Source organism: Prinia subflava, chromosome 22 (assembly GCF_021018805.1).
Source record: "Prinia subflava isolate CZ2003 ecotype Zambia chromosome 22, Cam_Psub_1.2, whole genome shotgun sequence".
Classification (NCBI taxonomy): Eukaryota; Metazoa; Chordata; class Aves; order Passeriformes; family Cisticolidae; genus Prinia; species Prinia subflava.
Window position 1 is genome coordinate 288,106 of NC_086268.1, and position 25,727 is coordinate 313,832.

The 25,727-nt window shown below is 48.8% G+C and overlaps 2 protein-coding genes across 6 annotated transcripts in view; one reads left to right on the plus strand and one right to left on the minus strand.

The window, feature by feature from the left end:
- The window catches only part of USP28 (ubiquitin specific peptidase 28), a 27,602-nt gene continuing 1,875 nt past the window's right edge, over window positions 1-25,727 (minus strand). For 2 of the 5 annotated variants that reach the window (XM_063417869.1, XM_063417868.1), the window contains 24 exons: window positions 24,492-24,618; window positions 17,059-17,136; window positions 16,660-16,792; window positions 16,036-16,159; window positions 15,691-15,853; window positions 14,664-14,750; window positions 14,097-14,234; window positions 13,590-13,663; window positions 13,030-13,106; window positions 12,767-12,915; window positions 12,169-12,296; window positions 11,903-11,998; window positions 11,362-11,541; window positions 10,449-10,663; window positions 10,138-10,208; window positions 9,597-9,825; window positions 8,001-8,204; window positions 7,336-7,475; window positions 4,927-5,105; window positions 4,755-4,833; window positions 4,347-4,426; window positions 3,239-3,362; window positions 2,500-2,698; window positions 1-1,165 (listed from right to left, as the gene is read on the minus strand). In XM_063417869.1, the coding sequence (XP_063273939.1) occupies window positions 990-1,165; window positions 2,500-2,698; window positions 3,239-3,362; window positions 4,347-4,426; window positions 4,755-4,833; window positions 4,927-5,105; window positions 7,336-7,475; window positions 8,001-8,204; window positions 9,597-9,825; window positions 10,138-10,208; window positions 10,449-10,663; window positions 11,362-11,541; window positions 11,903-11,998; window positions 12,169-12,296; window positions 12,767-12,915; window positions 13,030-13,106; window positions 13,590-13,663; window positions 14,097-14,234; window positions 14,664-14,750; window positions 15,691-15,853; window positions 16,036-16,159; window positions 16,660-16,792; window positions 17,059-17,136; window positions 24,492-24,518 (3,150 nt within the window). In that variant the 5' untranslated portion in view covers window positions 24,519-24,618 and the 3' untranslated portion in view covers window positions 1-989. Of the gene's footprint in view, window positions 1,166-2,499; window positions 2,699-3,238; window positions 3,363-4,346; window positions 4,427-4,754; window positions 4,834-4,926; window positions 5,106-7,335; window positions 7,476-8,000; window positions 8,205-9,596; window positions 9,826-10,137; window positions 10,209-10,448; window positions 10,664-11,361; window positions 11,542-11,902; window positions 11,999-12,168; window positions 12,297-12,766; window positions 12,916-13,029; window positions 13,107-13,589; window positions 13,664-14,096; window positions 14,235-14,663; window positions 14,751-15,690; window positions 15,854-16,035; window positions 16,230-16,659; window positions 16,793-17,058; window positions 17,137-20,420; window positions 20,701-24,491; window positions 24,619-25,727 lie in introns of those variants that run through there. The other 3 variants (XM_063417866.1, XM_063417867.1, XM_063417870.1) reach the window with 3 other exon arrangements.
- LOC134561154 (5-hydroxytryptamine receptor 3A-like) overlaps window positions 25,403-25,727 on the plus strand; it is a 7,802-nt gene continuing 7,477 nt past the window's right edge. The window contains exon 1 of the mRNA XM_063417877.1: window positions 25,403-25,635. Within this exon, the coding sequence (XP_063273947.1) occupies window positions 25,569-25,635 (67 nt within the window). The 5' untranslated portion in view covers window positions 25,403-25,568. The remainder of the gene's footprint in view (window positions 25,636-25,727) is intronic.

Here is a 25,727-nt window from a genome sequence, read left to right on the forward strand (position 1 = left end):
TTTTTCATTCTAACATAGAACAAATGCTTTTATTGCACTGTTAGAAAACTCTGCATAGTTCCAAAAAACAGGATCCCCTCCACTGACTCAGAACTTTTGGCTTACAACTGCTGCAGCTCAAATGCAAGCACAGGGCGACCGCAAAAGGAAATGCCAACAGGGCACTCGGTTAACAAAGTCAACACAAACACCCACCGCCAACACAATGGGCTGATCTGAGCCCTCACAGTTGTCAGTGACACTAATCCAGCCCTGACCAACCACCCCAGGGGAGAAGGAAGTTTGTCGTCTGGCCACGAGGGGAATATCCTTTGGGGTGATGTGATTGCCCTGAGCCAGTCAGCTCCTGCCAGGCACAAACCCACAGCCCTGTCCTGGCTCCTCACTGCCAGGATTTGCCTGTGCCTCTCCAAGGAAGGTTTCTGTGTGGTTTCTGGTGCCAGCTGGAATACAAAAGGCAAAAGCCTGCTTGACTTGACCAGAACATGCAGCTGCGTGCATGACTGCCCACACGACAGAGTGTGAGCCACTGCTCCTTGCTGCCTCCTCCTCACTCAGCCCAGGCTCCAGTGAGCAGGAGTCTGGCTGGATTGGAGGATGCAACCCCTGGCAGTGACCATCCAAGGAGCTGTGACAGTGCCTGACAGCCCAGCCAGAGTGTGCAGTGCTGAGCAGAGTTGGGCTCCTGTGCCATCATGGGCCCAGGGGCTGCACCTAGAAGGTTGCCAGGACAGAAGAACCTCTGGAGCCTGGTGGGGCCCCATGGTGCTGCCGGGGCCTGCGCCTTGCACTGTAACAGTGGTCCAGGTCCTTTGTTACTGCCTTACGTTCTGCCTCAGAAGTGCAATACTGCTTTTTATCTGCTCATATTTACAAAGAACACAGCTTGGAATCCAAACCGCCCCCTGTCCTCCCCCACTCCAGCACTACCCGAGGGAGGCCCGGGCAGGCCGGCAGCGTGGCACTGTGGCACGGCCTGCGGCCTGCGGCTACTTCACGGTCACGGCTGAGGCCCCGTGAATGGACTCCATCACGGCTGCAAAGCGGCTGCACAGGTCGTAAGGGGAGTTGGGCCGGATCTTCGGAGGCTCTTTCAGCACAATGACCTCAGTGGAGCCGTCCAGGAGCCGGGGCAGCAGCTCACCCAGCTTCATCTGCAGCTTTGCTGTCAGGGGGGAAAGGAGGAAACAGTCAGTGGCAGCAAATGGCCGAGGGCTGCAGGCCCTGAGTTAAGGAGCTGTGATGCCTTTTGCAGACTCCTCTCCCTGCACTGAGAGCCGCCCAGCCCATCACCAGGGATGAGCAGTGGCTGCTGGCGCAGAGGCCTTGCACCAGCTGCCACCAGCTTGAGTCCTGCCTGCCTAGCCAGGGCTCTGTGAGGGAAGCTCCACTGCCACCTGGCTGCCTGAGGACAGGGCCATGTCCCACTCAGACACGGTGCTCTCCCAGGAAAGGCGCTGCTGTCCCAGCTGTCAGCTGAAGAATAACTGCACGTTCAGGGTGACGCTCAAATATAGACTGTGCAATTGAAGGAAATGGAGCCTTCACACCCTGTATCCCCTCAGACAAGCCCATGCTGAGCTGGTACTGTCCATCCTGATGCAGGTCTGTGCCCAGATGCCACTGGAGTGCATGATACAGCACAGCCACTACGGGGTGAAGAAGAGCAGGCAACACCTGAGCCAGCTGATGTGACCTGGGAGAGGTGAGAACTCAGCTTCTGGTTCTTTAAAATCTTCTGTGTAGGCAAAGGCTGTCACATCCAGCCCAGGAACTGGGATAAGTTTATCCAATATTAATTTTTACAATTGTATTTTGAGAATAAACCTCTTGTGTTTTTGAATAAATTTCTTTCATCAAGTTTACCCTGTGTTAGTGATAAAAACTCTGCAGGGACTCCCCAGACCTTCATGCACAGGTCAAGGCAAGCAGGACCAATTTGCCTGAAGAGAAATGACCTGAGGGGAGTCACAGAGGCCAGCTCCAGAAGAAAATACAGAACAAGAACAGCTGCCATAACCAACACTCAGCTCTACAATGACAAACTCCTTTTCAGAAGGCAGAAATGCCCCAAATCTGCTCCCCCATTCCATCTTACATAACACCTTGGCCTCTGATAACACCTGCTCCTCCCTCCTGAAGAGGAGCATGCCACATCACCAAGTATGTCTGCATTCACCTGCCATTCCTGAGTACCTCCAGTCAGGGAGAAACCCTAACAGAAGACTCAAGCCCCTCAAGGGAACTCTAAGCCATTCTTGGGTCATCAGCTGTCTCATTTCAGGGATGAGGGACCCTTCTGCAGCTTGTTTTTGTGCAAAAGAATTATTTCTTCTGTAACCGAATTTAATGAGTGAAATATATTTCTCCTCCTACAATTAGAAGGGCATTGATGGGTTGTAGTGCAGACACCAGGAATTTAATTTTAGATGGTCCTTTAATACTTTCCCAGTTCAAATCCAGACAATACTCTGCCCAGGAACAGCAGACATTTCCTACCGTCCATGTCTTCTCGTCCCAGATAGGAGCACCAGCGGTTTCTCATGACCTCGATGGCATCCAGGTCCTCTTTGGAGATCTCAAAGTTGTTCATGAGATGCATGCAGGGGATGATCAGCTCATTCAGGATGCTCACACCCTCTGACACATGAGCTTCTTCACAGCTGACAAAAAGAGAAGCTGCCACCTCGTTGAGTTTCTGGGAGTGGAAGGAGAATTGTGGACAGACTTGTTAAAGAACAAGCATGGACCATGGATAACCATCCAGGAAAGGCCCAGCTTGGGCCCAATGTTGGCAACGTTGGCAGAGAATAAGGACTAACAGCACCAGGTTCTGGTGGAACAGCCACTTTCAGTCATGGGAAACACACCATAGAAAACAAACTTGAAAGTATATATATTCATTATATTCATACACACACATGCAATTTGCTCTATCTGTATACAGAGAGCATACAGCTTATTTACACGTCTGCTTTGAAGATGGCAAGATCCAGATCTGCCTTCTGCCTAGATCCAAATCTGCCTAGATTCTCTGAAACCTGTGCGGCATGTTCTTTAATAATCATAATAATATGATTATTGTTAGCTTTCCATATTGCTGCGGGTACTCAGCAAGGGGCAGAATCATGTCAATAGACATAAGATAAACAGTTATACTTGGTCTGGGCTACCATGGCGCCCTGGCTCCTCCCTCCCCTTTTCTCCAAAAGTGAGTGCTGAGCTCCTCAATACAAACCAGGAGACACTTCCTTCTGTACAAGGCGATCAGCGACTCGCTCACACCTCGGTTGGTTCCCTTCAGCAGTAGTTTGGTGTTGCTTTGGTAGGCATAGACCAGGTAGGTGAGTGACTCTTGGTACCTGGAAGAAGAGGGTCAGCTGTGCAGGCTTTGGGCTCTGCCAGGGCCACCACTACAGCCACTCCCTTGGCTCAGCTCAGGAAACATTTCCTGCTGGGCCTGGCTGGAGCAGCATCAGGCCTGATGGGAAAAGCTGTATTTCCTTGCCAAAGCACAAATGAAAAGATGGCTCATGTCAAACCTTCCTGCTCCTCTTGGCCCAGTGCCAAACAAGTGTCTGGGCAGAGCCCCTTAAAACTAAGTTCATGTGCAATGTGTTTGTTCTGTGTTCATTTTCTGTACTGCTCCAGGAACTGCACTATGAGAGGAGACCTCAAGAAGGGCAGAAGGTTGTGTTTTCAAGTCTCTCACACATTTCAAGCTTCCAGTGAGAAAACAGCTGACAGGGATTAGGTAAATTTGGGGGAATTCTAAGCTGCTCTTGTCATGCCTCATGCTGATTTGCCCATCTGAATTTGGTGGCTCATCACTGTGAACCATCTTGGAATTCAGTTCTGTTTCCATCCAGGAATAATTTCTGAAAGCCTACACTATTTATGGAAAATACAGGTTCTAGAATGGTAAGGAGGAAACCAAGGCCCTTTGAGTCTAGAGGACTCCAAAGTGTGTGTTTACACAAAGCATAACATCCATTTCGAGGCAGTTTCATTTTAATACAGGAATCCAAGGTGAAAAATCCCAAAGTGATGGCAATCGTTCCTGCAAACATGTCTCTGGAAAACAGACCATAAAGCTCTACTTCTCCAAGGGAAATCTTAGGGGAAACTCTCAGAAACTGTCAGGCAGGCAGCCAGCAGCTCAGCATCATATTTTTTAAACTATTAACCAAGCTCGACTGTGGATTCAAGAAGAGCTATTAGCAGGTCAAAAAAGCACCCCCTGGCCTCAAACACAGGCCATTGTGGTTCAGAAAGAAAAATTTTTGTCGAAGTGGCCTTTAGTTTTAGCTACAGCTTATCTTGTCCAAAGAACTAGAACAACTTACTTTCTGTTCTGGTAGAGTTCCAACCCTGTCAGCAGGTAAATGGACACTTTGCGAAAAAGGCTGTAGTCTTCGTGCCATCTCTGTGAAGAGGAGGAGGGAAGCAGAGCATCAGCCTCACCTGAAACACTTACATGCACAGTTTGGGGTCTCCAATTCTACCCTTTGAGGTCTTTAAATGTCTCTCATAAGTGACACACAAATTTAGCCAACTGCAGTCACTACTCCAAGCTGAGATTTCCATTGTTATTCCTTCTCCCTCAGCACCCTCCTGCAGACACCTGCTGCCAACAGCCATCCAGTGACCACTGTGCTGGCCACGCAGCTCCATGCTGTGCTCCCCATTTCCCAATTTGGACAGAGCCAGCCAGGACAGTGAGAAGGATCAGAAGCAGCTCTCTAGTCCCTTACCTTGTACTCCTCCATGTCAACATCGTCAGGACCGATTTCGCTCAGCTTTGCCCGTGCCACCTTCATGATGCTGATGGACCTGCTCCATGTGAGCAGAAAGGAGAAAAATCACAACAGTGGCCCCGGCCACATCCAGGTGGGAAAAGCCTACCCTGGAATTCCAGGCACTCACCGTTCATCATAGCTGAGGTTTTTGTCTGCAAACTGCTCAAGGAGGGTCCGTTCCACCACCTGCTGCGGAGCGTTGTTCTGCAGGAAGTAGATGAGCACGTGCTGCAACCGGGCATCGTTCTGGGGGGTCGGGGTCTCTTTGGAAAGCAGGTACAGCCGGGAGTACTCCTCATGGAATGCCTGCCAATGGAACACACGTACTGACACATCCACCTGTCTGCCCGTGGGAATGCCACAGCAGCCAACTGGAGCTCAAACCTGTCCTGTTCAAAGGGACTCCTATGGTGACACCAAGCCTCCTCTGCTGGTGATACTCCAGTGGTGAATGGAAGCCCACCAACACCTCAACTCTAAACCAATGGCCCCCACAGCCAGGCAAACCCCACATGTGAAGCATGAGCGTCAGTGCCAGGGTGTGTAAATGCCTTTGAGAGAGGGGGTACAGCTGCCTTAGACAGATTTAGCAACCCTCTGACAAGTGCTCAGGCTGCCAAAATCAACTGGGACACACTTGTACCTGCAGGAGGTGCAAGAGTATCTTGTGATTTACATTCCCATAGATTATCAGCACAGATGATTCTTTCCATGTGGTATTTTTAGTTAAATCTACCTGCCTGTAAAATCTAATACCAACTTCAGCATTCAGCAGTGGTTATGCTTTCAAACCCCTGTTCACATAGACATTTCTTGAGGACATCTTTGACAACGGAGGTCACATTAAGCAAGTATGTTCAGGATCAAACCCCCAAATTTTAAAGAAGTAAAAGAATAAGCAGAAAAAAGGAAAGTTGCTGTTTGTCTTGTGAGCAGGGTGTTCTCTTAGAAGCTCTAAAAATTTGTTTTGAACACACAGATATCTCATCACTGTAAGAGAGCAGGAACTGAAATGCAGGGCAAAGGCCATTAACTAGAAGAAAAACTGCACATATCGTTCCCTTTACATTCCTGATGTGTCAATATGGCACATAGTCTCTATTCTGGGAAAACAGATATCCATACTGTTTGATTTAGCAAACAAATCAATACCTTAACAAGCCCTGCTTCAGACCCATCACGATCAAAGGTCTGGCGGGCTTTTGCAATAGCCAGGATGACACCTTGCATGGCTGGACTCAGCATCACCTACCACAAAAGCAGGAGAACAGACACAAACAGGAACAAGGAAAACAGTGACGGACAGGGAAAGAAGAGACAGCATAGTGAAGAATGGAAGAAACTTTCAAAAGATAAGATTTAAAGGAAATTGTACGAGTACAGGTGTGATAACTGGGGCTGTGAGTTAGTTGCATGCTACTGACTCTACCCATCACATGCACTTTACATGCAGAGCTTTTTTTTTAGGCATTTAAAGATCTCAAGGCTAATCACTCCGAACACTTGAATTTTTAAATTCAACAAGTGAGAAGGTAAAGCATGCTGGCCATGTCCCCACTATGTCCCACTCAATTTTCCCGAGACATGAACTAGAAAATGAATGCAGAACCTGTGATGCAGCAGTTCCTGAAGCCAACATCACACAGGAACATCTCAAACCTACTCAAGGAGTGACAGCCCCAGTGTTTGTGTGAAATCCAACTTGTGAAAGTGGGAGAACTTCCAAAACACTGCTTGAGCATGTATGAGAGTTAAAGTAAAAAAAATCAGTGGGCCGGATATACAAATTATGCTGTTGGGATTAAGGTCTTTGACTGGGGACAAAACAGCAACTGAAGCCAGCAAAGAGAGACTTGTAACTAAATTAACACAGGTAGGATCAATTTGGATACAGTTGTGCCAGAAAGAGGACTTAGGACCAACATGCATATTGACAAATTGAGTGCTCTTACAGAGCTCCTTTTCTGATGACTTTAAAAAAGGAATTAGGGAACAATGTGGTCCCCTTTCCCTTCCACAGTGAGAAAGCGAACTTTGTACAGGGCGTTGTTGCTATGACAGACACAATCACACCCACCCTTAGGGCAGTTCAAAGCCAGCTAACTACAAAGCTACAGGCTAACGAGCAGCAGTAATTAACCTCTGCACTGGGATCTGTACCTCCTCATTATATCCATCTGCATCGGATCTAATGGGAATCTTCCCCACACTGGGGATTTCCACTTCAGAGACCTGTGAGCTAGTTTGGGCAGCAGCCTCTGCTTCCTGAGTGTCCTGGGGCTGCTCTGCCTGAACTGTGGGGGATGTTTCTCCTGGATGGGCCTTCAGTGGCTCTACCTCCTTGCGCTGTGGCCAAGAAGAGAAAGAAGAAAGAGAGTGAGAAAATCCAAAGCAAAATACAGGAAAGCCAAAGGGAACCGAGCTAAATGTGGTACAGCTACAGAACTTCACAGAAATGGGAAAAGCAAAGGTCTATCAAGAAGAATAATATGGAGACAAGAAGGGGTAGGTTCTTGGGCCAAGGCTCTGCTCCTACCTCGCACAGAGCTGCCTCGACACCGTTCTTCTCGTAGGCATCGGCAGTGTTGGCAATGGCCTTGGCAGTCTGCTCCTTGGCAATCCTGGCGTGCTCTGAGGACAGGGAGTGCACGCTCTGCTCACAGACTGGTGATTGCTCTGTCAGGACAGACGTGTGGCACTAGTGAGCAAGAGCCGCAAGATTTTTTTCTCTCTTGTTCTAAAATGTTTTGCAGCTTGTCCATGCAGTTTTACACAGCTGCCGCCTTCATCCCAGAGGTGAAGGCTCCTCACGGAGCGTGCGCGTACCCCTTTCCAGTGGGAATGGCACACGTCATCAGGGACTGCCAAGTAACGTTTCCCACTCCAGAGAACAGCACTTGTCCACTCGATTTTTGTGAAAAAAAAAAAGAAAAAGCTGGAAACGAACTGATATTAGCCCATGATGATTAAGTGAATGGGAAACAGCATTTCTGGAGACAGGCTTGAAAGGATGCACATTCAAAACCAGCAGAACAGCCTTTTGTACTGTCAGGGCAGAGCCTCCAGCAGCTGCCTTTGCTGCCTCATTCACACCTGCTCCTGCATTCTGACACATTTGTGCAAGGCTTCAACACAGTGGCACTGGCGACCAGCTGGCTATTCTTGGTTCCAACACAGTTTGCAAATTCAGACTGACGTTACCTGGTCCTGACTCAGAGGAGAGGTCCTGCAATTCAGAAGTTGGCGAAGGCTCCATCTGAGGAATCTTGCAAGATTGCTCCTCGTCCCACTCCTCTGCCTCCTGCTCCAGGCGCCAGTTGTCCTCCTGGATGTAGTTTCTCAGTTCTGGGGACAAAGCTTCCACTTCTTTCTGGAACTGTCTAGACTCTGGGCCCTCATCCTCATCTGGAGGAAACAGGAGACCGCCATAAGGAAACACATTGTGGCAGGACACCACCCTTAGGGACTAAGCACACATATAATATCACGAGCAGCCACAAGCAAATTGACTGAGGGATAAAAGAGGAAAGAAGTCAAATCTTCTACTGGCTCTGTAATGTAAGGTGATCCAGAAGGAAAGGTGCAAAAATAAAGACAAATCTACAGAGCTATCTAAAACAAATTCCTGTTTTGCTGTACTACTGGACAGCATTTAGACAGAGCAATTCCAGAACCAGTGCCTGCTGATGCAGGTCAGACACATCCTGATCCAAGGGCTCCAGCTGTACAGGGAACAGCACTGAACTGCCAACAGCTGGAAAGTTCACAGCTCAGCCAGAGATGGCACACCTTCATCACTGTACAGCAGGTAAAGGTAAGGGCTGCATGGGTTCTACAGCACGAGTGTCATGCTGATATTTCTTAGTGCTTTTTAGATCTACTTCTAGTATTCTACTAGTATTCACTTTTAAAACAGCGGAAAAGCCAAGCAGCATCAGCTTCAGACAAATCCTAAAATTTATCAAAAGCAAATAGCAACTTTCTACAGCACATATTGTTATGCACCCTTTGCAAAATGCTTTAAAAAAGAACAAAAAATTGCACTAAATAGGAGAAAAAACCACTCCATGGGTTCATTTCAGAACTGTCATAAGAAAACAAAGAACAACCTCCAGATTCTCATCAGCCACATTTAGCAGTGAACAGAATGTCAGCTCTCCATTGTTTCTTTCCATTTATCACATCAAAATGAGCCACACGTGAAATTATTGGGTCCTTGTACAGCTGTTTGCCATGTCTAGAGCCACGTGCACAGCAATTTCTCCACAAAGCTATTTATACACTGGCACTGCAAACATACCAAGTCTGAGCCACTCAGATACCAATACCTCTCAGGGAAAAAAAAGAGCCCATTTAGATTCAGTGTAACAGAATCATCAAAGACCAAGCAAACGAGTCAGAAAGTGTGATAAAAATGGGAGAGAAAGTAGGAGGCATTTCACATGCCCTGAGGAAACAAATGCTGCCACATAAACACTACAAAAAGTCAAAATGAAGAACACTAGCAGTAGATGCATGTTAAATATGGCAAAAGGGCAGTGTGAGTCTGTACATATGGAATTCACGCATGAGGTGCTTTGTCCAGTTTCACCTGGGTGCTTCTGGCAGTTTTCAGCCCTATCAGGGATTAGAAATGAATCAAGCACAAAGCAGATTATTTTAGTCCTATCTGAGGTGAAGTTTTGTGCTTTGTCAAAAGACAGCTGTGCTGGGGACGTTGAGGAACATAGTGATCATGCAGGCCAGAGAGAGACCAACACACAAACATCTCATTAACCAGCACTTGTGGCTCTATACCTGCACCAACTCGAGACACCTGGTCACTGATGTACATCAGGCAGTAGGCACTGGCATTCCTCAAGCCTCCAAATGACTCTCGCTCCAGCTCTTCCCACGATGACTCTGTCACCACAATGTCATTGTACTTGAGCCATCTTTTCCGAGGTTGGTCATATATGAAGGCCCAGTAGTGCCCAGCATTTGCTTGCCCCTCATGGACCAGGACTGCATGCAAACGATAGGGAACCTGCAAAGGGACATGGACATCGTTCAGATGTGCAGTTAGGGACTGATTCTGCCTAACCTCTGTACACAAACAGTGGGACTGTTTGTAGGTGTAGCATGGTACAAGACTCAAACAATCTGATAATTTCTTGCTATGTGAAAACTGACTTTTAAGGAAAGAAAATACAGGATTTTCATAAGTAAATCTTTCTCTGCTTCATCACTGGAAATTTAAAAATACAGTGAAGAGGGAAATTTAAACCAACATCTACTAACAAAAATAAGAATCAGCAATACTAGTTTAATATTTATGTACTTGAGTTGCATTTCCTACCTGTTGGAGGAGAGGGTCACAGTACATTTGCTTGATGGACAAATTGATTCCAGCAATAGACTCCTTCAGATCTGCCAAGAACACCAACAATGAGAGAAATGCATAAAAATTAATGACTACTCATCAGACTATGCTAGCTCCTTTCTCTTCAAAGAGTTTGAAGTCATGCAGAGGCTATCAGACAGACTCAACACCAGAGCTCAAACAGGGACAAAATTATTTTTAGTTCAGGCTGTGTCCAGCAAAGCTACAGAGGGGAAACCAGGTGGGCATTCAGGAGGAAAATCACTGCAAATGCGTTTGGGACCAACCTCGCACGTCTTGTTCGATCTCGTTCCTCCATCGCTGCAGACACGTCTGAACCAGGTTCAGCTCTTCCTCGGAGACCACGTGAGGAGCTGGACGTTCAGACTGCTCTGCTGGTGGAACAGCAGCCTGGAGCTCCACACTGGAGTTTTGCTGCAGCGAAGAATTTGCCACAAAGAAAGCTTCATCTTCAGTCCTAGTATCAGTCCCTTCTTGTATGCTGTGGAGAAAATCCAAGAGTAGTGGGCAGGTCTTTTAATCTTTCTCTAGTTTTTCTTTTTTTGGAAAAGAATATGAAATAAACCAAACAAAAATTACTCCAGAGCTGGAGGATTTCCAGCTCCAGGATTTCCTTTCCAGAGCGCTATAAAATGTAGAGAGAACAAGTACACTGAAATGTGCTTCTGCCTTCACAGACCAAACTAAAATATAGGAAAAATACTAAGGAAAGTTCTTATAGAACTCTCTAAGCACAGATCCACAATGAGCAATGCTAAAAATTCCTTCCATTATTACTAAGAAAGTTTACTCAGCTTAATTAAGAGTGTTAAACAAACCATGGCGGCCAGGGTTATAATAATCCAATATTGCTGTAATTTACTGGTAAATGAAGCAAAGAAATGAGTAGCCTAACCAAAAAGAGCACGTAATTTAGTTCTTAACTGCTGCTTAGGCAAGGAATATAGGGTGCTTTTGGACAAGGAGAAAGAACAGACCAAGATGCAGTGGTCTATTTACACAAACAGAACCAAACAAGCAGCAAAGCAGTGATTCACTACTTGCACATGCATTTGCACATTACAGCATCGTGTTCACCAGTGCCCAGATAAATAACCCACTTTTGGAATGCCACCCTGGACCATTTAGTTGGGAGGTGAAGTGTTCTCCCGTGCATCCTTTCTATTTCTGTTTACTGACCTGTTTGGCTGTGAAAGCGCATCCAGAACATGAGGCTTGGCTTGGGAGTGCAGGAGTGTTGTTTGAGAGCTCTGAGCAGAGGAAGCAGCCACAGCTGGCTTTGTAGCAATGAACTCAAGCACATACTGCAGCATGTCAGGCAGTGGAAAGCGGGCTGGGCCAGAGCCATACTCCATGTACCTATGGAAAAAAACAAGGTGTTGTATGAAGGAAGGAATGAGATGGGTTTAAACCTCATGGGACAAGAAAAGCACAACTTTTTCCGTAATGTGCTACTGGATTTCTTCACTTCCATTGCCAGTGCAGCTGACAGTGTCAACTCTGTTCTTTAAAGAATTTATTCCTGTAACAGTATCAGTAAAATTTAGAAACTATTGAAGAGACAGGTTTTCTAAAATACACTTCCTTCTTCCACACGTTTCAGAACAAACATGTTGTTTCTCCTTCTCCTACAAGTTTCTCTGCTACTGGAAAGCTCATTTAAAAGGAGACACTTGCACTCTTCCAGAGGACATAAAAATAAAACCAGCTGACTACTCACCTTTCCAGTTTCTGCTGCAGAGTCACCATTTTCTCCTTCAATCTCTTCATTTCCTCTCTTTTCATCTGAATAACATCTTTATTGGAGTAGAGGTACCTAAACAGAAATACAGAGCCCCATTTGCCAGGTGAGATTTGTATACTTCTGACATCCAGTCTTCTGTAAATATTTTAGAATCTTTCCTTGCTCACCTAAACAACCTTTTTAATTTCTTTATTTATAACAATGCAATAGCTTTAAACATACCGTACAACAGTTGTACTCACCTGTCCATATATATAGTCTGGGGAAATTCTAGCTTGGTGTGAATTTTCTCTGGCTGTCCTAGCGACTGATTGAACTCAAATCGGGAGAGTTCAAAGGTCAGAACTGGTGGGAGTTTTGTAAACCAGCGCTGTAACAAAAGCAGAAATGCCCCCAAAGGGACTTGTTTTAAGATGACTGCTAATGGTACGTTTTAGACTGATCCTATATGATTTCAGACTGATTTAGAAGTCTCTGTCTCTAAGCATTGAATTAAGTTTTGTTTGCAGAATGACTAATCAGAAAGCCAAACTTTAAAAGTTAGAAATTTATGCTTCCATTTTACATTTTTAGTGAAAAAGCCTCATAATTGCTCTCAACATTACTTGTCATTGCCTGATGCATCCAGCTTGATGGATTATTAACAAGTCCAGCACTGAATTTCTCAAATTAGCAGAGGCTACACACAATCTGCACATCATCTAAGAGCCCCCAAGAGAGTTCTCTTCTTAGAGAACACTCACAGTTGCCATTTAAAGTTATCAGAGTACCCATGCACTGTGTGTGCTGCACTTTTCTACAGCAGGCAACCAAATGTTTGACAATAAAGATGAAACTAACCTCCTGTCCATACTTCACTGACTGAGATGCTGTTGCCTCATCCATCTCTCCCTCCACCATGGCTCCTTCCAAGCACTCGTTCAAGTTCCGGTATCCATTTACCTGAAGGGGATACTGACCAAAGGTCTCAATCTTGGAAAAACTGTTGCCTGGATGATGGAAACCATGAGAAACCATGAGCTAACTCAAGAGAACAAAAAACTGGTTAACTCCAAAACACTCAAAGGAGTTAAAAAGTTGAATCTACCACAGCCTTAACTCACCTTCATGGACACCCTCAGTCAGGAAAGTCCCATAAAAGAGCTGCACCATTGGGTTTTTGGATTTGTCCCCAGGGCTCCTGTTTCAGAGAGCAAAAGCACACTTTCATTTGCAGCAGGAGGCTGCAAAAAAACCCCAAGTCAGAATCTAAGCCTCTGCTTGGGGGCCTACAGGCAAAAGTACATTTTTCTATCCAAGCACTAAATAAAGAGGAAGCTTCTCATTAATTTTCATGTTCCAAAGCACATGATAACAGTTACACTGGCAAGAATGGGAAAAAAGTTAAGGTGCCAGCTTCTGAAAGGAAGTTTCAAACTACCAGAGCTTTTCTGTTCACCAGGGCTGCTGAGCTCCCTCCAAAGCTCATTTACTCTGCAGGCCATATCAGCACTGAGTGAAGTCCCACACTCACCAACAAGAGATGCAGGTACAACATTTCAAGCTTAATAAGCCTCATCCACAGGAAACAAAGAACACTCACTTGCTCAAAATTTTCACATAAAGTCCTCTCATTTATTAAAACTCTCCTTAGGTCAAACTCCCGAGACCACACAGAACTCACGTGACATTCACAGTGAGCTGGAATGCATCCTCCAGCCAGTCCAGTAGTTTGTGCGTGAATTCACTCACATCTTGCTAGAAGAGAGACCAAAGTGGAAAGTAAATCGTGACACCCACCAGAAAGTGTCCCCCCAGTCTGCTGGTGTCACAGACACACTGAGCACAACCTGACTGGTACTGCTGTGCCCGCTCAGCGGAGCTACGTGAGACTGAAGTGCTGTGCTGATTTAGACTGATAACGAACGCCCCTCATCTGAACACTGGATCAGAGGGAATTATTGTGATCCCTAACTGACTCTGCAGATGGCACTGGGTACTGCCATGCTATGCTGGCTGGTTAATTAGCACGCATGTACATTCTGCTCTAATGACACGGGGACAGCTGCTTGCTGGCTGACAAACTTGCAAAAAGGCCTCTGAAAGTACCAGCAGGATGAGGCAAAATGGGGTTGCTATGGCTGTGACTGCTAAATTGAAGAGAGAAAAAGGCCTTTCAGTGTGGCTTTACCTGTGGTTGTTCAGCTGATCTAAACACGTCCCTCAAGAGTTCCAGTGCTGCAGAAGGGTCTACGAACCTTCGCCATGTCCCCAGCATTAATGCGAACAGACACTGAAGCTCTTGCATGAATGCAATATTTCGTTTTCCCTGCATTGCAAAAAGAAGAAAAGTCAAAGCCTTCCTGCAGCTCTAAAAAACATCATCTTAAAACTTAGTGCTACTGAACACCACATGCACATCTTATAAAAGGTACCCAACCAGCTGCACACTGGCTCAAATACCAGTTCTTCTACCACACATGCAAACCAATTTGGGGCTGCCAAAGAAGTTTTATGGGAAAAACATCTCCCCACAAAGCAGTTAAAGGCTTTAGAGGACAGGGGTACAAGAAGCAGCTCTCTTTTCTTCCTATCCTGATTCTGTCTTTGAGAATTTCCTAAATTTATCTTAAACATAGCCAGATAATTTTAAAGCTCCAGGTCTCAGATGGCCCCAAATTAAATCTGGTTAGAGAAAGAGCAGAATGCTACAGCACAAAAGAGGGAAACTTGACAGCATTTCTCAATGAAAACTTACAGTGTGACTATGACAACTTTCAAGCACATTCTGTGGGAGGGAGTACCCAAGGACCAGCCTCCGGAATTCTGGCAACTGAAACAGAGACTGAAAGGAGAGGAGAGGTAAAGCTTGGTCAACACCTGCAAGGATTGGACTCACTGCAATCTGATGCCCTGTTTTCACTCTGACTTGACAGGTTTCTTTGGCGAACTTCACGTTCCCAGTGGTCCTGTGTTACTGAAAGCACATTTACAATGTGAGCAGTTCCTGTGCTGGACCAGCACAGAATCAGAATCATAGAACTGACCAGGCTGGAACAGACCTTTGAGATCATCAGCATGTTTGTACCCACTCAAGGATGAAATCTCATCCTGCCATTTCTAGTATAGATATAAACCCTTTAGGAAAATCACTCTATTCTGCACAGGCAGGCTCAGAAAAGCACTTAAGAACAAGCCATGGTGAGAAAAGCCATTTGCTGCTTTCTTACTTCTCTCCGAACTGAAGACAAATGATTAACATCTCTCTGCTGATGTAAAATGGTTAGGAGAGACAAATCTGCTCAGTTCCACTTACTATTGTCTCTTCTTCAGGTCATTACTAATAATATATGCTGCCTAGTTGTTTATTTGTTCAAGCATCTATGCCAGTGTATTCCATTAACAGAAATATGATACACCATGTGTTATCGAGCCAACAATAACTGCAGTAAAATTAAATTATCTGTTCACTTTGCCTGGCAAGCTTTTATCATTTCAGTAGGCACTTGGCCATCACTGCACAGCTCCCTGCATACGGACACACAGATTCTCTGTATCTGTAGCTATTTTTAAGCAAAGCCTGTTTAACTGCTCTTTGGCTCTTTCTGTACAGCTCCAGAACACATCACAGTCACATCACATAAATCCAGAAATTTCTGTGTTTGAGCAGGGTCACATTTACTCATCACAAAACTGCTGCATGTCTACTTCTAACTGAGAAACATTCTGACTCCAAGACCACAGCAAGTTTGATACTAGAAAAATAAAACTTTTTTGCAGATTACCTGTATAACCGCACTAAACCAACACGTATTTCCGATATTTTTCATTCCAACAGGCCAGTCACCCGCTCTTCTCCAGTCATTCTGCTTGGGGTTCTCTCCCCAGACTTCACAGCGTTTCCTTTTGGAGCGGTTTTTGCTTTCAGCAGAATGGGTGTCCTGTGGTCTGTCCCAGGAGATAAACACTGTGCTGTAAAACACCTCCCAAAGACTCACGAGAGCTACAGGAATCAAACTCCCCTCCAGCCAGTCAGTCCACCTGGCAGGTGACCCATGTTACTTCTACAGTTACCAGCTTCAGAACCCACTTATGATACTTGGGAAAACCAAAGTGGGGATGCCACTTACAGCTCCACTGACCTTTCAGCTGCACCCCTTTCTACATCTGGAGCTTTTGGTGATTCCAGTGGTCTGACAGTGTTGGCTGTGCAGAGATTGTCTTGCTGGTGAGGGGCAGGTGCAGCACTAACATCTAGAAGTGGAGGCAGCATTCTGATCAGTTTTCCATCAGCAGCAGCAAACATTCTCTTTAAGAGGAAATTCTAGAAAACATCACACTTCAGAAATACGGCCCTTCCATCAATACAAGCAAAATTTTCTGCTGAGGTTTTAAACAGAAATCCCTGCTCAGATCATGCCAGGCAACCTAGAAGCCACTGAGTGAGCTGAATGAGGAGAACAGGGCAGAGCATGCAGCTGTGTACTACCCAGATTTCCTTACAGCTGAGTTCAGAGCTTAAGGAAACAGTTCAGAGCTCTTGAAATAATGAGACAGGAACATCAGCTTTTTAACTGTGATGTGTCATCTCCAAACATTATTAAAACACTACTAAGTGATCAGTACTGGCAAAATATGCACCAGAATAGAAGCTGGAGGGATGTACTGCTGGCAGAAGCAGGGAGGATGGATACTTCCCCTCTGGGCTCACACAAACACATGAAGCTGTAGGGGTGAGCAGAGGTGAAGCTCACCCTGTGGGAGCTGTTTGCCCGCTGCGCTCCCTTCCCAGGCGGATGGCTCTGCAGCAGCTGGGTTCTGCACTGGCTCTGGAGTGGGGTCCTCTGTCAGGAAGGTGACTGCTTCCATGAGATCTCCATCAGCAGCCTGGTGGAATGATAGGGGAAAGCAAAGCACTAGTGACGAGCAGAACTGCAAAGGATTCGCCCTTTGCCTTTCATGCACCCAGGGTGATCCCGGATCGCTCTCACAGGCCATGCATGGATCATTCCAACAAGGACCAGCTCATAATCAGCTCACAAACACATCAGCAAATACTTGTGTGCTATGCTGGGTGGGAGCCTGAACTTGTCTGACTTTTTGGACAAAAATCAGAGCTCTCGTTCCCCAAAACAATGGCAATATATACAAACCTTTAGAGCAGCAAGCAGGAATGCTGAATCCTGAATTCCTGTGATCTCTTTCATCTGGTTTAAGAGCACTTGGCAATCCTATGTGCAAGAAATAAAGAAAGTTAATGTGAAAAGGTGACCAGGATGGACATCAAGCTGTTTCTGCAAGGCTTGCTGAGGGTTCAGCAGAGCACTGCTTCTTTCCTTCCTTTCTGCTGACATACTGACACAAGCCAAATCACACTTGCTTAATGCAAACACCAACATCAGCTTGAACACTGCACTCAGGTTTTTTCCCTGGTAAATTCACAAACTAACATTCAACCCCTTGTATCTTCAGGAGAATGCAGGCAGGCCTGGGAGGACAGGCTATCCTTGCTATTGGCTGTGGGATGTGCAGCACCTGTGGTGGGAAGGGGCTTCCCCACCCCCAAGGCAGCAGCATGTGCAGCAGGACATATAAGGCAGCCGCCTGCTCCCAGGGCACTGTCAGGAGCTATTTTCAGTGTGGTGGCACATGCCATTTGTGCATGTCACTTCTTACTCACAATAAGGTGTCAGAGCAAGGGCCCAGGAGCCTGTCACTGCTCCTCCTTCCCACTCCACACAGACCACTCGAGGTCTGGCAAGACACTCGCTGCTCAAGGCCCCATGCTAAGGTTCACAACCGGTTCAGCCACTTAAAATTATTACAGAAATTCTCTTTACCAGACTTATAAAATCTTTGCAGCCTAGGCTTACGACCACCACGGCAGGGTGGTCACTGCACATGGCAAGCACAAATAGCCTCAGTCAATGACTACTAGGAGAGGCAGCTCTCCACAAGGAGCCTCCCAGCACTGGGGTCCCACCACCCCTCTCATGGCTGCAGTTCAGCTGATGCTGCTGCCAACAGCTCAGTCTGGGTGCCAACTGAGATGCAGCTCCATAATGCTGGCATTGCACGTGGTATGGGAAGGACATTACAGCAGGAACAACTGCTGTGTCTGTGTCGTGTATCCTGATTTACAGAGGCTGTCCAGGATCCTGCAGTCAGCACAGCCCAATCAATCCCAGTTCCTTAAGATCACACTTTTAATTAACCTTAACCAGCACAGCTGCAGGCAAATGAACTCAAATTTCTACTTATTCTCACCATTGAGAAAAAACCCAAGATGCTTTCAGTGCACTCGAGCACAAGTTCCAGTTTCACTCAGTGAGTAATGAGACAATTGCCTTTGAGCCCCCCACCCATACTGGTGATGGATGCTACTCCACACACAAAGACAGCATGTACCTGTGTCAGCTGTTAAAACAAAAAAACTCCTAGATTATTTTTGGTGGCAATTCTCTTGTCAAGTTATTCATGGTAGTCCCATTTAAAATACTACTTTTGCTCAATTTTTATGGGAAAGAGCACATATGTGTGTTCAATCCCCCTCAACTCGTTCCACGCACTCTTTTTATCCTGAGAAAAGTCAAGATGCACTGGAACACCTCAGCAGCCCCAGGAAAAGCTGCCTGATGAGGAGCCAAGGCTGAGAGGCTCGGGGCAGACATACTCTCACAAACGCAAACCACTTAAATCATGTTGCTAATTTTGCTGCCTTAGCGTGTGCCATGCGTGTCGGCTGACCCCACCCTATGCCGTGGGGCAGATTTTTCCAGTGGAGAAAAAAACTTCACAAACACCCTTGCTAATACACTGCATTATAATAATGAAACCAGAGGCAGGACAGGGCATGATTTTCTGAGGTTTTTCTGTTCCATCAAACAGAGAACTCACAAAACTTGCTGTAAGAATAAAAGCCAATTACTGATCCTCTGCTCTAAGTTACCATTTAATATTTCACCAGTTTCTGCGTGTTTTTATTCAGCCTTTGAGAAAAGGTTTGTGCTAACAGCAGAGAGCTTATCCTGTACCACTTTCAAGAGGGTTATGGCTGCCTGGCAGCCCACAAAAGCCACCAGAAACCACTCTATGTGCAACTAATTTGTGAAGATTTTGGGGAGTGTGTGTGGTTTTGTTGCCATAACTAGTCTGGTTATTGCTTTCTGAGGTTACGCGCCATGGGGCTATAAAACAAGCTCTGTAGCTGGTAATTAACACCAGTGTGCTGCCACTGCTAACACACCCTGCACTTGCAAATCCAAACTGAACCAAAGCCCTACCTGCTGGAAAAATAACAAACCAAACCCAAATCCTATTAGTATTAAATTACAGCAACAAGAGATGAGTACAAAACCAGGAGGCTGAGAGGAAGGAGGGTACTAGAGATAAAATTACAAGGTCAGCCAGGAATGATGGAATAGATTTTGCTCTTTTCCCTGCTCCGAGGTGACTCACCACCCTCAGAAGTTTGTTTTGTTGAAAAACTGTGAACAGGGAAATGCAAATGCAGTACAGGAGTTCAAGGGGCTTCCAGAAACAACTGTATGCAAGGAGGAGGAAGGTTGCAGCACAGAAGAGGCACACAGAGCCTTGGCCTTCAGCCTCCACACCTCAGGCATGCTTTTTATCATGGGAGAAAATGGATATGGAGAGGGCTGGAAACCCACAGGTGGCAGCAGGAACAAAGCCCATGTTCCTGGCCAAGGCTGTCACAAACCAATATCCGTCACAAAAAGAAGCAGAAGGCAGCAACTTCGTCCTGCATTAACGTGTGCAAGATGCACACCGTGGGCACTACCCGGTCACTGTACCCACAAGACCGGGGCATGGTTGCTGCACAAATGCCACTTCAAACTCACAACCAAAGGGCTGATACCCTCATCCCATCCCACCCTGTAACTCTGACCTCTTGGAAACGCATCTCGGGTCCTAAGAGCACAGAGATACTACAGAGCAGTGCAGACCCCTGTCTGTCAATTCGGGATGTCTGGGCTTCAGTTCCCTGAGCACTGACACAGCCTCGGGTCCGGGTCCGTTCCCTTCAGAGACAATTTACGCAGAGCCCTGAAGTTTGGGAGCAACAGTTTTCGTTAACTTGCCCCAGGAGATGCTGCTCGGCGGCGGGGAGGGAACACGCGTGTGTGCTCCCGGCAGAGCAGGCGGGTCTGAGCGCCCGCCCGAGCCCGTTCCCGTGGTACCGGCGCCCCGCGCGCGGCGCCCGTTATTCCCAACGAAACACGCGCGGCCGGCAGCGCTGCCCGACGGGACGGGGCGCCGAGAGCGCGCAGGGCGGGGAAGCGCTGCGGACCGGCCCCGAGCGGCCGCGGGCCGCGGGCTCGGGGCACGGCGGGGCCGCCGCGCTGGGAGGGTCGGTCCGGCAGCAGCCCCGGCACCGCGCGGGGGTCGCCGCCCGCCACCCTCCTCGCGGCCCCGCGGTCTCGCCCTGCCGCTCCCCCGCCCCAACGCCCCCCGCCGGCCCCGCGGTCCGATCCCGCCGGCCCCGCGGTCTCACCTCGCCGCCGCCGCCCCGGGCCCGCAGCTCGGCCGTCATGGGGCCGCCGGCAGCGGCGCCGTCCCCGCAGAGCGCGCACGCGCGGCCGCTCCGGTTCCGGCCGCGCCGCCCGCCGGGGCCGTGTCCGGCCGAGCGCGTCCGTCTGTCCGCCCGTGCGCATCTGCGCGTCCGTCTGTCCGCCAGTGTTCCCCCCCGAGAAGACCCCGATCATCGCCTCGGCCGCCGAGCCCGTTCTCCCCCGTCCTTACACCAGCAGTCGGGAACACCGGCCCCAGCCGGCGCTCTGCCCTGGCCGCGCCCCCCTATACTGATAAAAGTGAATTATTTTCTTTTAATTACAACAATAACAACACCCCCGCCCTTATTTTGGTCCTACGTCTGACACGTGTTCGCCTGCGCTGGCCCGGTGCCGCCCGGGCGGGAGGCTGCGAACGGGGCGGGTGATGGAGGATGCGCGACGGGACCGGGATGCCCCAGGGCTGGGTGCGCCCCGGGGGAAAACCGCCAGGAAAAGGTTCAAAACAACCATGGGCCGGCACCTGCTTTCTGTTCCCTCCAAACCCATGTTTTGTCGGGCCTGAGTAAATCAGCAGGAAATAGGTATCTCTCAGATTTGCTGAGCCAGAGGGCTCTGTGTTCTTTGCACAGCCCGTATTCTACCTTTCTCTTAATAAAGCGGTACTGAAATGGAGACGTCCCAGCAAGGGGCCCCCGGGATCCAGGGTACACGTGTATCTGTGCAGACCCCACGCTGTCGGCAGCACAGCCATTGCACCCGTGGATGAGATGTGGCTCAGGCAACTTGGCTCCACCTGAGGAGCCAGAGGGGCTCAGCTGTCTTGGAGGAAACTGGTGAGAAACTCTCCTGCATCATCAGGGATGTGTCAGTTGAAATCGTCGGCCTGGGTTTGTCCCCACCGAGCACTGAGGCTCCTGTGACACTGACGGCTTTGGCGTTTCCAGCGGAGCTGTGGCACAGCAGGAGGAAGAAGATAGTCGGGTCAGGTGGTGCCACTGCCATAACCTGGTTGCAAATTTTCCCATGAAAATGCACTGTCCGAGCTGGGTGGGTATCTCCCACACTTGGATTTGTCCTGGGTAGTCACAGACAGTCCCTTGCCTTTTGTTTTGGAAGAGGTGTGGGGACCTCAATGTGGGTTGATTGTCTCGGTTCCCTGGTACTCCAGATGAGGAATGTGGGAGGCAAGAGGGAGGAGGTACCAGCGTAGATAAGGTAAAACTGAGGAAGCCGATGTTAGCCAATTTCCCTGATGTGCGAAGGAAAAAACAAGACAACCACTGAATGCAACAAAGTAAGAAAGTCCACTCATTTTGGGAGCCTGCCAGGCTATTAATAGTGAGAGATAGGGAGGTACTGCTGGGCACTGTGATTTTCACCCTGGGACCCCCATGAATGGTGGAGGGAATGGTGCTCTACCCCAATTGCAGTGCTCAAGTAAGGGTCCCCAGGATTTTCCTACCTTAAAAAAACTATTAACCATAAAAATTCTGAATGTCCCTGTCACAAAGATAAACTCAGACCTGTATTTTTAGCTCCAGGTTTGTCCAGGCCATGTTTAACGTTTAGCAGCCTGATTAATGCTGTGATAATTAACTAGGGTGTAGAACACTTTGTTTGCAGCATTAAGTGCAGTCACAGCACTGTTACATCAAAGATGATTTACTATGGGGGAGACTGTACACTGTCAGACAGAGCAAGCTGCAGACATGCCCTCTCCTTCCATGTCCCGAGATCTTGCCATACAGCTTTGACTTAGCAAAATGAAGCAGTAAGTGCTTTAAAACCCCCCAAACCTGAGTAGATTGTCTTTTATTACTCTCCCCTCCAGGTCTGTTCCCACACACTGCAGCATGTCCAACCTCTCCAGCACTGCCACAGTCCTCCATGGATTGAATTTCAAGAGAAACAAGAAGCGTAAGACTTTTCTGCAAGACTTTTTCAGACACGAGGCTTTTACATCAAGGCAGTCATCTGCGCAAAATTCCTGCTGCAAACCTGCCTTGGGGATGGGGACTTTTCCAAGGTGGCAACATGTGGCCACAACAGCACTGGAGCCCACTGTCCCTCTCCCGCCCAGTGAGCCTCTGGCACAGGTCTCCTTCAAAAATAAAAGGAAAAAGGAAAAGACAGATATACAAGACAAAACAGCCGGGTCTGCTCGCAAAAGGGCAGCTCTTGTCTGACCTTGGATGGTGCTCAGCCTGTGACACACAGTTGCCATCCCAGTCAGTATCAGCCAGATCTCCTTCATTAACAGCAATGGGCTCTAAATACCTTCATGTACTTATTACCTGGCTTTAGTGGTAATGAAACAGTAGCAGAATATTGCAAATACCTGAAGGGTGTCTAATGAAAGAGAGGACTTGAAAGGAAAACACTCCCACCCCTTCTCTGGGGGATTTAAAAGCATTGGGCTTTTTCACTGGGGTGAGGATGGGCATGGTACCTGGAATGGGCAATTTTGGCGTCTCCTAGGGCTGTGCAGTTTGCACCCATGGGACAAAGCTACCAGCATCCCTAAATTAAATTTAATTAGCCAAGGGCACCACACTGAGCTGTTCATGGCACTTGGTCTGTGCTTTGGTGTTGGAGCTGCACAAGGTGAGTGCCAGAGGAAAGATCCTATGTGTCCCCCAGCCCTTTGCAGACACAGGGATGCACAGGGACCCTGCCCTGGGTGCAGGGTGCCATGGCAGCGGGGGCTGTTCTGCGCCTGGCCGTGCCCAAGCTGGCGGCCCTGCCTGCCTGCAGTGTTTGTCTCATGTCTCGCGGCGTTAAATCGTAGCAGACATGCAATTCGGGGAGCGTGAGGCTCAGTAATGGGCGGCCTCGGGCGCGTGATGGGGCCGGGGCCATCAGGCAGCTGTGCTGCCAGGGCTCCTTGCTGATGCTTTATTGTTTTTGACGCTCCAAACGCGCTCTGAAAGGCGAGCACTGGCAGCCTGAAGGAGAGCTGCTTCCCTCTCCTGCCCACTCCGCGCCGGCAAGCACCACAATTGAGACCTCTCTCCCTGTTCCTGCTGTGGTCCCCAGCCTGGCTACAACACCCCATCCTGTGCAGAGCCCAGCCATGTTCTTGCCACAGCCCAACAGCCCCAGCACATTCCGTGGCATGGAGTGGGAGCTGCCAAAGGAATATAGTGCATAATGCTGTGCACCCAGGACTAGGGATAAGGTCAGGTTGGAGTGAGGAGGGAATGCAGAGCATCACTTGTGCCATCACATGTTGAGGGATCTTGTGCTTGTGCCCTTGTACTCCCCCAGCCTCTGAGACTGCTGCATCTCCAGGCTAAATATCTGCTTGCCCAGCTGGGAACCTGCTTGCAGCATAGCTGCTCCAGGAGGGAGGCCTGGGTGCTCGTCCATCCCGGTGCAGAGGTGCTGCCATGCCTGGCTGCAGCAGAGCCTGGACTGGATGCAGGGCTGAGCTGTGGGAAGCCTCAGGCGCTGAGCACTTCGATTCCCAGAAAAGCAATTACCGTGCAGCAGATTACAGGGCTAATAAAATCCCATTATGCTATTTCGGAAAGTAAATCTGATCTGGGCGCTGCCGATTGATATCAGCCGTCCCACAAAATGTCCCGCAAGAGCCCCCTGCATGCGCGCGGAACACGAGGCTACAGTAGATCACGCTAATTAGATATCCAATAACAGGAGGGCTGATAGGAACTACATTAAAATCTCTTTAAGATGAAGATGTAAAACCCAAGGGAGAAAATTCAGAGTTAATGTTGCTACAGCAGAGGCTCCACTGGAGCAGTCCACTCCCCCTTGGCCTCATCCTGCCGGCTGCAGACGCAGGAGGCTGGAGGAGAGGGGACAGAGCAGGGCACAGTCCCCAGCACCTTGGTGGCGCTGCCCGTGATTTTCATTACCCAGATTCAATAAGGGGAGAGCGCTGTGAGCTGCTGGCGCTCCCTGGGAAGTGACTTGCCAGCCGCTAACGGAGCCGAGAAATCAAATTAGCCCCAGCTCTGCTCTCGCTCTCTCCCTGACACCGCTGTTGGCAGCCAAGGGGGAGTTCATCAGGGCCCCGCACTAATTCTTACCTCGTTTAAGTGACTCCATGCCGGCATCTGATGCAATTTGCTCTACACCACTGCTGCAGGCTTTGGTCCCTGCCTGCCGCTTCCCCAGGATTTCCAGCAGCTGGCAGCTTCGTGGGGGCATAGGCACCTGCAACACACACAAGCACAGTGTGGACATACAGGAATACAGAAGATTAGAGAGGCTTAGGGTCGAGTGGAAGCTCCCCTGCCAGGCAGAGGGACACTGCCCAGCCCAAGGCTAGGATGCTGTGACACGCAGGGATGAATACACAGCCTGAGCAGGGCACCCAGGCATGGGTGGACACGGAGGGGCTTTTGACTCAATACTTGACTGGGCTTTGCTTCTAGTCTTGTTTGCCCCAAGTTAAATATTTTGGGAAGCTGAAACCAGTAGGAAGCACTTTGTTTGCTGAAATTTACAGTAAATGCAAATTTCTGCGGTGAAAACGGACCCCAGTGTAGATGCTGGTCGGAGAGGCTGGGGAAAAGCTGCTGCCCCCAGGCAGGAGTGCCACGGGCTGGCTGCACATGCTGCCCCCAACTGCGGCTGTCAGAGCCACTGTCAGTGGGACAGACCCACCTGCCGCAGGGTGTGACGGGGAGCCCGATACATCTGGAGCTTCCTGCTCCCCTGCTGAATGGAAACCCACCCTGTGTCAGTACCACATCCCTGGACAGGCTCCCCTCCCTGCCTCTCAGAGGGTTTTCCCTGTCTTTTCAACTGCTAAGGATCTCCTGGTGCAGTCCTGGCACCTACAGCGCCCTGTCCCGCCATCGTGCCCCCCCACTGCCCATGGGCATGATGCTCGTACCCGAAAACCTGCTTTGCCACGAGCAGGCACCTGGGCAGAGGACGGGGAAGCTCTTTTGAAGCTGGGCGGGGGTGGGGGGATAGCTGGGTGGGCCCCACTCGCATCCTCCCAGCCTGAAACTTGATGCAGTGGGAGAGGCTGATCGCGAGATTAATTGGGCGTTCTCAAAAACCCGACGGCGGGGGGAAAGCCATAGGAGTGCTGCCTGCCTCCCTGCTCTGCTCAGTCCTCTGCCGAGCCAGCGGCGCCTGGAGCCAGCGGATCCATGGTGCCCACGGCTCTCGGGGCGCTCCTGGCCCTGCTGCCGCTGGCCTCGACGCTACAAAGCCCAGGTAAGGTGAGGGACCCGAGGGCAGGGCTGGGGAGCTGAGGCAGAGCGGGGTGCTCCCGGCACAGAGCAGCACCCTCCCAGAACCTGAGCTGT